The 11,691-nt window shown below is 36.1% G+C and overlaps 1 protein-coding gene across 1 annotated transcript in view; it reads right to left on the bottom strand.

Annotated features, from left to right (window-relative positions):
• The window catches only part of LOC139143019 (low-density lipoprotein receptor-related protein 2-like), a 59,627-nt gene that overhangs the window by 27,774 nt on the left and 20,162 nt on the right, over positions 1-11,691 (bottom strand). Inside the window, exons 10-11 of the mRNA XM_070713210.1 lie at positions 5,175-5,282; positions 4,836-4,943 (exon numbers count right to left, since the gene is read on the bottom strand). Coding sequence (XP_070569311.1) covers positions 4,836-4,943; positions 5,175-5,282 — 216 coding nt within the window. The remainder of the gene's footprint in view (positions 1-4,835; positions 4,944-5,174; positions 5,283-11,691) is intronic.

The following is an 11,691-nucleotide window of genomic DNA, read 5'->3' as shown; positions in this document are numbered from 1 at the left end:
TTCACAGTCAATGTAGCCATCACATCGACGCCAACCGTCTACGCACTGACCGTTGTCACACAAGAAGTCATATTCATCACAGGCTGCAATACATTGAGAAATACGCTGCTTTCTCGTCACTTTCACTATGTCGCATCGGAGCAAAGTTATTCCTTTAACAATTATATTTGCTCATGACCCTCAGTGAACTGATATCAAATTTCACTGCATCAAAAGGCAATAATAAAGGTGAACTCACACTGATTCTTTTGCCTGTATCACAGAATAATTCACGTGAATTCACATAAGTTTAAATGAATACAAGCTTGCTGAATACAAGCAATGGATTCTTGTCTGTATTCATATGTATATACACTATTCAGCTACAATACAGGCAATAATCCATGGTAATACTATAAGTATGATAGTAGGAAACAGAAAAAATGTCTATTTTCTGTAATATCATTCCAGCCCCGCGCCAACAAAAAAAAAAGAATCCAGTCTGGGATTACGGTCCGTCAACTAATTCTATTGTTCCCGATGTTTGACCTCAAACGTGGGATTAGTCCCATATACTTGACACCTTTCGGGAAACTTATACCTGGTTGGTCTAAATGACTCTTCCGATAATTTTGTACCGACCCTTCTGCCTGTGAGGTGTTAAAACTTTCTTTTGCCACATTTAGCCGATTAGTTTGATTTCTTCAACATGCATAGTGTTTGTGTACATAGAGAAAACTTCAAGAGTGACGAAAATTGTGTTTTCAGAACTCTGAAAGTTTCTATTTTTTGTATAAAGTCCGATGAATCTCGTATGTATGTTTTTTGCGACGATCGGTTTTATGTAGCAGTCTATGAATTCAGAGATGTTGTGTTATGTTGTGTTGTGTGTGTGAACAACCGCTAATGATTGGCCTTCCTACACATGTTGCAAATGGGGAGTTTTATGTACTTTAGGTAATAGATAAAAGGAAAGTGGCTACACACATTAACTACTTGATTGTGTTTAGATTATAGTGTGCTTTTTGTTTGTTATTGAGTGTTTTGCGTGTATTTTTTCTGTACCATTTTTAGCTCACGTGTGTAAACACGTGGGCTATTGTCATAGCGATGTCTGTCAGTCTGTCCGTGTGTGTGTGTGTGTTAGTGTGTGTGTGTGTGTCTGTCTGTCTGTCTGTTTACACGATAACTCAAAAACGCTTGAACGGATTCAAGTCAGATTTGGTACACAGGTACCATATGCTACTTGCAAGAACTGATTAGATTTTGGTTAGTGTGGCTTGCATATTAATGAAGTTATGCAATATCGTTTTTTTCCGTACAATGGTTTCCCTATGGAGACGGTAATGACAGTGTAGACATATATCAAGAAATACTGCACAAAATTTCATGAAACTTTTCACAGATGACAATCTCAGAACATTATGATGATACTGTGAGTGTCATGTCCATTGCCTTCTCATTTGCATATTTAATGAACTTTTGTTATTAGTGAGATAACTCTGAAATTCCAGCACCAAACTTGATGATACTTGCAACAAATATTGATCTGATATATATCTAATTATACTTAGAAGCATTGGACAGTGTCAAGTTAATAAATAGGTCATTTGCATATTTTATGAAGTTTGTAATTAGTGATATAACTCCAAAATAACTGCACCAAATGTGATGAAATCTGCTGCAGATACTGATCCGACAGATATCTAATTGTGATGTAGAGCATTTACTTGTGTGAAGTTAATTAAGGGTTTATTTGCATATTTAATGAACTTTGTAATTAGTGATATTACTCCAAAATTACAGCGTTAAATTTGATGAAACTTGCTACAGATGTTGATCTGATAAATATCCAATTGTACTGAGAAGCATTGAGCAGTGTCAAGTTAATAATTAGCTCATTTGCATATTTCATGAAGTCTTATAATTAGTCATATAACTCCGAAATAACTGCATCAAATGTGATGAAAACTGCAGCACATACTGATACGACAGATATCTAACTGTGTTGTAAAGCATTTAGTAGTGTAAAGGTAATTAGAGATTCATTTGCATATTTAATAAACTTTGTAATTAGATATATAACTCTGAAATTTCGGCACCAAACTTTTGTGAAACGTGCTACAGATATTGATTTGATAAATATTTAATTGTGCTATGAATCATTGAACAGTGTCAAGTTAATTTAGGGTTTATTTGCATATTTAATGAACTTTATAATTAGTGACATTACTCTAAAATTACAGCATTAAATTAAATAAAACGTGCTACAAATGTTGATCTGATGGATATCTAATTGTCCCATGAAGCATTGAGCAGTGTCAAGTTAATGAACAGCTCATTTGCATATTAAATAAAGTTTTGTAATTAGTGATTAAACTCTGAGAGTACTGTGCGAAGTTGAAAAAACCTGCTTCATATAGTGCTAGCATCTTATTGTTCTGTGAAGCGTACTACTATTGATGAACCTGTTCTAAACCACGTGAGCATTATTCAGTTCATATCTGGTTTCATGTTGATATTGTTTGTTTGTGTTCTATGTTCGATTGTATATAGTGTTTTGGTAGTTAATAAAAGGAGTGTACCATGGCGAGACGAAGCCGGATCGGATATGTATGAGACGCTTTTTTCGGAACCCTGAGATGTTCCTTCATCAGTCGCTAGAGTTTATGTGTTTTATGGTTCATGTTTGATCGCTGTACATTTCTAACGGAACGTCTTTGTTTCAAATTGTTGTCGCTTGTGTTGAAGACGCTGACATTGCGTCCTCGGTGTTAGTCTTTTGTTTGTGAAGTCTTGCCTTCTTTTTAGCTCACGTGTGTAAACACGTGGGCTATTGTCATAGCGATGTCTGTCTGTCTGTCCGTGTGTGTGTGTGTGTTAGTGTGTGTGTGTGTGTGTCTGTCTGTCTGTCTGTCTGTTTACACGATAACTCAAAAACGCTTGAACGGATTCAAGTCAGATTTGGTACACAGGTACCATATGCTACTTGCAAGAACTGATTAGATTTTGGTTAGTGTGGCTTGCATATTAATGAAGTTATGCAATATCGTTTTTTTCCGTACAATGGTTTCCCCATGGAGACGGTAATGACAGTGTAGACATATATCAAGAAATACTGCACAAAATTTCATGAAACTTTTCACAGATGACAATCTCAGAACATTATGATGATACTGTGAGTGTCATGTCCATTGCCTTCTCATTTGCATATTTAATGAACTTTTGTTATTAGTGAGATAACTCTGAAATTCCTGCACCAAACTTGATGATACTTGCAACAAATATTGATCTGATATATATCTAATTATACTTAGAAGCATTGGACAGTGTCAAGTTAATAAATAGGTCATTTGCATATTTTATGAAGTTTTGTAATTAGTCATATAACTTCGATATAACTTCACCAAATGTGATGAAATCTGCTGCAGATACTGATCCGACTGATATCTAACTGTAGTGTAAAGCATTCAGTAGTGTGAAATTAATTAAGGGTTCATTTGCATATTTAATGAACTTTGTAATTAGGTATATAACTCTGAAATGACGGCATCCAAGTCTTTTAAATTGGGTACAGATATTGTTTGATAAATATCTAATTGCACTGAGAAGCATTTGGCAGTGTCAAGTTAACAGATAGGTCATTTGCATATTTTATGAAGTTTTGTAATTAGTGATATAACTCCAAAATAACTGCACCAAATGTGATGAAATCTGCTGCAGATACTGATCCGACAGATATCTAATTGTGTTGTAGAGCATTTAGTTGTGTGAAGTTAATTAAGGGTTCATTTGCATATTTAATGAACTTTGTAATTAGTGATATTACTCCAAAATTACAGCGTTAAATTTGATGAAACGTGCTACAGATGTTGATCTGATAAATATCCAATTGTACTGAGAAGCATTGAACAGTGTCAAGTTAATAATAAGCTCATTTGCATTTTTCATGAAGTTTTATAAGTAGTTATATAACTCCTAAATAACGGCATTAAATTAAATAAAACGTGCTACAAATGTTGATCTGATGGATATCTAATTGTCCCATGAAGCATTGAGCAGTGTCAAGTTAATGAACAGCTCATTTGCATATTAAATAAAGTTTGTAATTAGTGATTAAACTCTGAGAGTACTATGCGAAGTTGAAAAAAAACCTGCTACATATAGTGATAACATATATCTCATTGTTCTGTGAAGCGCACTACTATTAATGAACCTGTTTTAAAACACGTGAGCATATTCAGTTCATATCTGGTTATGTTGTTGTTTCTTCTCATTGATTGAGTTTTGTTATCTCAGAATTCGTGTTTTTTGATCAGCTGATGTTTACCATCAGTCACCTGACTTTATGTGGTCCTTGGTTCATATTGTTGTTAGAATGTTTAAAGTGTGTTAAAGACGCTGTCACTGCGTTATTGTTGTGGTGTTGTCTACGGGTTTCACCTTGTGTGGAAGACGCTCTTAAAGAGTCGTCTCTGTTAGGTTGTTTGTCAAGTATTGCCCTTACTTATGGGTTTTGTTTCTTTGTTTCTTGGCGCTGTCCGTAATTTCTAGTTGGGTGAAAACAGTATAATTGGAACAGCCGATCGTTTGCTGAGACGATCAAAAGGTGCCAAGCTAACCTTCCATTAATGTAGTAAAGTAAACTATGCATAACAAATAGACGGGTTTCAGAACGTTAGGCCAAATCGACGGTTGCCACCCCATAAAGTTCTATGGGGGCACAGGGCTGTCACGTGACATTTAACTAGTCCAATAACACGTTTAAAATAACATATTGTGAGATAATGTAGTTATTAACGTCTAGGAGTTTCAAGTCGTGAATTGTAAGGAAAGACCCACAAAAAGAAACTTACGGCATCCGATTTCATCAGTGTAGTCGTCACACTCTACGTATCCATTACAAACCCAGTAATCGGGAATGCATCTACTGGTATCACAGAGAAACTCGTTTTCCTCGCAAGCTATGGAAAATAATACAAAATACATACCAAGTACAATTCAACTTCATGAACATTTTCAGGAAACGCGAAATAAATGTCACAAAAAACTTTTTTCAATTATAGTTTCCCATTATTTCTTTCAAAAATTCTGATCGAATTCTATCAAACCATGATAATGTATTGACATGAACCGCTCATCATAAATGATCTCTGCCGAGCATACAACAGAAACGCATTGAAAGATGAACTCACTGCAGTTCTTCTCATCACTTGCGTCCCCACAATCATCATAACCATCACAGACGTACCAGTTGTTGAGACAGAGGCCGTTGTCACATTCAAACTCGTATTCATCACATGCTGAAAGGAAAGAGAATAACAAATATCAACAGTACCATTATTTGCATAAATGTGCTTAAACAGGAACTTCCCCATATGAAAGCCGGCGTATCGTAAATCTATGCAAATGTCAAAAAGCCACACTACTGTTCGGACGTACCATGTTTGGTCCAAGAATCCCATAATTTTGTCAGGTTTCAGGCTTTCATCGTCTTTGAATCTTGCATATGATGTCCATGAATATATAGCGACTAAACGTGTGTCGATAAAGAACTAAAGAATGTTCCGCTTTTGTCAGAAAACGCATATGCTTCAAAATGTGTTTCCTGTTCGACCACTTGACCGCTATTTGCATATGTCAGGAAAGTACCCATTACGATTATTCAAATTTATTTATCATACGGAGAAAGCAATGTTACATTAGAATTCAAAACTCCCGCCCGGTGTATGCAAATGGCTGTGTCATTAGTAATCCCCCATTGTGGGACCACGTCATGTAACTTCCCATTCAAATCAAAGATTTGTGCTCGGCTAATAGCTGGACGCCTGTCGTTCGGCACAGTAGGTATCTGCAAATTGCAGACCAAGTGCATTATATTACCACAGTTTAGCACAGAATTATCATCTTAAGGTAGAATGAACCCCGGCGACAGATATTTGGACTCTCAAACTTCAACAATTCTTTTCTGATCTACCACTTGTGGGGACTCATTTTAAAGCTCTATGTAAGAAACACTTTCGACTTCTAAGTTTATTTGTCTTCATGCAATAAAACACATACCACAAAACACAGAGGTATGACTTGCGGAAATCAAATGCTCCGCAGCGATACCATCAATACCAAAAGCCTTTCGCTTGTCTAACTTAATTAAACACTCTTTGATCTCATTTTCATTGTGAAAATTGATCTTATCTAACGAAGAAAGCAAGGATGCTTTTATCAAACCTTGGTAAAGAAGTTAGTAGATACTCATAGTGATTTTTCCACATATTGGCGATATACTCATGCCCACTATGGCTGCCATTCACACTAAAGGAAGAGGAGGGAAACGGCCGATGTGAGCCTCCCTGTGTCAAGTTGTACACCCTAGCCTCTGCTCTGGCTCTAACCTCGTCTTTTTGCACGCCAGCAACACTTATTTAAATTTGGCGCACGAAATTTAGGCGAGATTTATGGCTAGATTTACCGATACTTGAAATTCAAAATGACCGCCACCCCTGTGTTTACAGGAATAAGGGAAAAAGTCACATTTTCAATCCCAAAATAGTTACCATGGCAACTCGAAACATTAAAATAAATCTGGTTTTTGTGTTCTCTGACCCGAACGCTCCCACCAGTTAATTTTCATATCAATCAAAGTAACTTTTCATGGGATATTAGAAAAACTGAAATTTTCAACCCCTGAAATGGTTACCATGGAAACTTAAGGCAGTGAAATCGATATCATATTTGGTCTTTTCGATCCAAAATACCCTTATGGTGAAATTTTCACGGAAATTGAACCTATTATTATTCGCGTTATTATTCCTATATAATACTTGTATTAATTATTATTATTTATTATTATTTATTATTGTTAAGACCACACAAACGATATAATATCATTCATAAAACTACATGAAGATATATAAAGAAATCTAGAAAGGTGGATAAAAACCTAGTAGAGGATACTCTGTCTGTGTTTACTCTGTCTGTGTACACAGTTGTAAATAACAGTATTTTTGCAGCTAACAGACTTGGAAATTGCAAAGAACATCCTACGATGCGAAGATGTAAAATTAAAAATATTTCAAATGGCAAAATTATGGCTGATACTCACATCACGTGCATGACAGCTTTTCCCCCACAGATTAAGGCATCGCGGGTATTGCCTATTTGGGCTAAATGGGCCATACCCACCACGTCTATTAAAATTAATGAGTTACTTCGGGGGGATTGCTATTACATCAGGTTGACAACACCCAACAGTAGGCAGCGAATTCAGATTACTCTTTGCATTGAGCTAGCTCCATGCTCTTTCTCTAATTTCCCTACAATTACAACACTAACGTTCATGTAATGACCAAGATATTCCACAATGCTTGCCGTATAGCATGGAGGTACTAGCTTCGCTCCTGGCTCCATGACTAACCATGGACGTAGAAGAGAACTTTTCACCTACCTGGACTGACGCGTGGCCTAAAAATAAAGTCAAGGAGGTTACTAATAAAGTAATTTTCTGTCACGCTATCAACCGATGCACGATGGTAAGCTATTAGCCCTCGACCGATATGAGTCAAGAGTGCTCGGCTATGACTACGTCGTTGCCGTATTATAGCCCTGCCACGCAGAGCGGAGTAGCACCTGTGTAGACGCCAAAGAAGTCGTCTGGGCCCTTCTTTTATTGTACCTATGGTGCATCAGAAAAACATGAGTGATTTTTTTCTCTTTAGAGAGGGATTGAATGCATACAATTAGCACCTAGTTAAAGCTTGTGGGAATTTTTTAGAGAACGCAAACTGACCTTGAATCATTTCCTCTAGTATTAACACTCCATATAGGCACAGGCCTTGTCAGGACATCATAGTTTTTTACTCGATAGATCTACTATGTGGATTGGTGGGACACCATGAATTTAGTTTTCTTTTTAGGCCCAACCACGTGTTTTACAAATTTGATTGTATTTGATCTAACATTTGAAGATAAACATCGAGAACAATAGTATTAAGCATGTGTTAATATCCCTTGCAGCCCTGTTTCTGTGTCGGGAAAAGTTGGAATGTGTAAGATCAAAAAATAACCGCGTCGTATTATTAGACCACCTTTAATGTTGACATTTGTTAAGCAATATATTTACACAAAAATTTTAAACAGTAAACACCAGATAAAAACTTTTAAAAAGAGTGCACCTCACTTTCTGAGAACATCTGCCAAAATTACGGCCAATAAAGTTGGCTCTGACGTACAAACACCGGAGTGACCGTTGCATATCCACATCATCGTCACAACAGGAAGACATGACTTATCCTCGGTACTTTTTGCTGTTTACAAAATTAAAAGTTTATCTTGCAAAAACATATACAATGAATTCCATAGTTCAAGGACATTGGGAAAATTGCCATACACCTGTTTTTGCAATGTGAAAAAGAATATCATTTTTATCTTCATAATGCTCACAAATTTTTATCATATTCTGTATTGCTTTGGTTGAAGGACATGTTAGGACTTAATAATTTGATAGTATAATAATAAGTGCTTAAAAAAGTTTGCCAAGCAGCATCCAACCCCAGTCAGCTGAGGCTTCCGACGTAATTCGTCAACTTTAACAGTAAACAAATTTGGTTAAAGAACCCTACCTTGGCACACACCATTGATGACATTCTAAAAGGTTTTGTCTTGGCTGATGCGAAAGGAACAAAGAATAATTGTCGATTAAGGATTGTAAGATTCAAATCATGAAAAGAATATTATTCCTAATCAATTTTACAAACAGGGTCCAGTGGTCCTTGGTAGCATACATTGAACACAGAAACACCGTATTCTGTATTCTGTCCTTTGTGAAAGTCAATAATTTTCTTCTACACAAAAAAACAGATATAAGTAGAATGATTACTTTTGAAGCCAAACTGGAGATCACTCGTATTAAACGAGGTTTCGATCCGAGATAAAATACATAATTCGAACACTTGCAATAGATCTATAATTATATTACTATGCCCTGCCCGTCGCATTTTGATTGGTCTAGCTGAACCACGTGACTGACCACAAATACACAGTAATGGTTTGTTTACATGCCCGTGAATATGAATAATAAGATTAACAACTCAAAGTATCGTAACTTTACAGCTCAAACATAAATCATAATCAATCACAAAATAAAATGGAGCACTTGTAGGTCAAGTTGAGATACTTTTTTCTGAAAACATCTCCGGATTTGCCAATTTTTTACAGCGCGCGTGACAGTTCGTCGCGTATTGCTCAGTTTCTTGGGCCCAGTTGTCGTTCGCTCCTGAAATTTTTCGGAATTTTGACGGTTTTCTTGGATTCGCTGATAATATAATGGAAATAACAGACTTCGCTCTGACCATTAACGTTTATTTGTGGGCGCGGGCTCGAGGAAAGCCAAATTAACGGGCTCGGCAAGCCTCGCCCGTTAATTTTTGGCTTTCCTCTCGCCCTTGCCCACAAATAACGTTAATGGTCAGCGCGTCGCCCGTTATTCATTACGGGAAGGCTCCATTAACTAGGAATACCCTACTTTCCAAGAGGATCAATTTCACAGACCTGCCTCTCCTACAATGGCACTACAATAGCACCAGCTGGATTAGATAAACATAACAATGGAACATTCACACCTTGGGATTAAAAGTCTTTTGTTTGTCACCCGAGTTGCTCAGGCAATGACTCGGGTTACAGGTGCCATGCAAGTTAATGCAGTAGTCCCCTTATGTTCTATGTTATCTACTGATGTCATGTCATTAGATTTGTCATTCATAATGGGACAGATAGTCGAGTATATGAGGATTTCGGGCAGATAACCATGAATAAAAAGCTAGTTAAAGAACTATTGATTGATGTAAATAATTGATAATAAGGGTTTTTCTGGTTAGCAAACCAAAAAATCATACTCATTTTAATGTGAGATGTTTCGATGGCAACCATTCAGGAGTAAAAATTACTAGTTTTCAAAGATTCCACCTAAAATCCAGTAATCAACAGAATGTGTTATATCAAAGGGATATTTTGGGTTAGAAAGGCCAAATATCCAGTGTAAAGATCCAGTAATCAACAGAAATATTATACCAAAGTTAGATAGTTTGGGGTAGACAGACAAAATATGATATACTTTTTTACTGCCCTGTGTTTCCATAGTAACCTATTTGCATTTTAAATTTCAATTTGTTCCCAAATTCCAATAAAAGTAATCCCAGTTACTATTCAAAAGTTCTCCTAAGTGTATTTATCATAGCATGAACTCCATGTTCATTTTTTATGTTGACATGGTAACCATTTTGGTTACCACAGTTTTGTTGTATTTAATACCATAGACCCTTGAGAGGATCTATTTTAAAACATAATTTACTGTTTTTTATTTATTTTATGGATTTCTAAGTAACAACTTTTAACATTTGTTCTATAATAATAATAATTGTAATTTCTTTGCCTTCATTCAGGGAAGAATAATAAAGGTAATGTATATTGGGGCCATTCTGGTCAAAAAAGTTTTCCATTGATTTTAGTGTGTTGAATTAATGTTATGTAGACCAGAAATAATTTTTCAAGCATTTTTAATTTTGTTTCATGCAGTCATCCCAAATAAGTGTTATATAGTATGGTACTAAATTATTATGCATTCCTCGAATTAAGTTTATGCCTTCAAATTAATTTTATGTGCTGAAATTGATTCTACTAGTATCCGAACCCAACTCCCCTTATCACCCAATGTACCATTATTTATCACAAGCAGGAACAGTAGCGCACAGTTTTTTTGATTTATTTAACCCTTTCAGGCCTGACTTTGTGGTAACTTACCAGAACTACCCCTATATATAGGGGTTTAGGCCTGAAAGGGTTAAAACATAATTCACGGGTACTTATTTATTTTATGGATTATAATTAACGACGTATTAATGTTCATTTTATTATGATTTATTTTGATTTCTTTGCCTCATTCCAGGAAGAATAATGAAGACAAATTATTTCTGATTGTTTAACTAAAGTAAAATTATGGCAATGTAATGGTACATTACTTTTTGTGTGACCTGGCGTGACCCCATAAACTCTATGATTTGCTAGATCTCCCCTTTCCATGGTAGCAATGGCTAAATTTGAATATGGTCCCTGTATACCTTTAAACATTTTTTAAAACCCAGCAGGCCAAGACAAGGGGGAAATATTACAAGTTAAATGTTTCATGTTTAATACTGCCCAGGGCTCAAAATTAACTTATTTTCCCTGGTAGTCCACTTGGGCTACCATTTTCTGAAGTTGGTAGCCCAGTGGCTGGTAGTCCATGCATATTTTAGATCAGGGGTATCTTTTTTCGTTAACCAGACAAGAGAGGGCTATTTTACAAGATTCTGCCCATGAAGTGAATTTTCTAGTCTTTTGATGTGTATACTTGCACACCTTTATACCCAAGGAAACAGGTATAATGGACGACAGTGGGAGTTTTGTGACCTATGAACACGTTTCACTCTCAGAGTTGTATGCAAATTTTAAAAGTCGCCATGACAACACACAAAATGGCCTTTTAATCAGCACTAAGACATACTGTAGCAGGGCTAAAAATAGACCATGGCCCTTCTGTTGGGAGGAGGCATAATTCCCGTGGCTCGTGATTGATACATTATTATCGAAATGCAACGAGAATGCGTTTTTATTGGCCATCGTTTCCTGTGCCTGTCATTCAAGTACGTCATTTAGATATTGAAAATTTGTTGCAAAGTT

The sequence above is a fragment of the Ptychodera flava genome, chromosome 10 (assembly GCF_041260155.1).
Source record: "Ptychodera flava strain L36383 chromosome 10, AS_Pfla_20210202, whole genome shotgun sequence".
Lineage (NCBI taxonomy): Eukaryota > Metazoa > Hemichordata > Enteropneusta > Ptychoderidae > Ptychodera > Ptychodera flava.
Note: the sequence above shows the minus strand (reverse complement) of the source record. Positions and strands in the feature narration are given on the sequence as shown.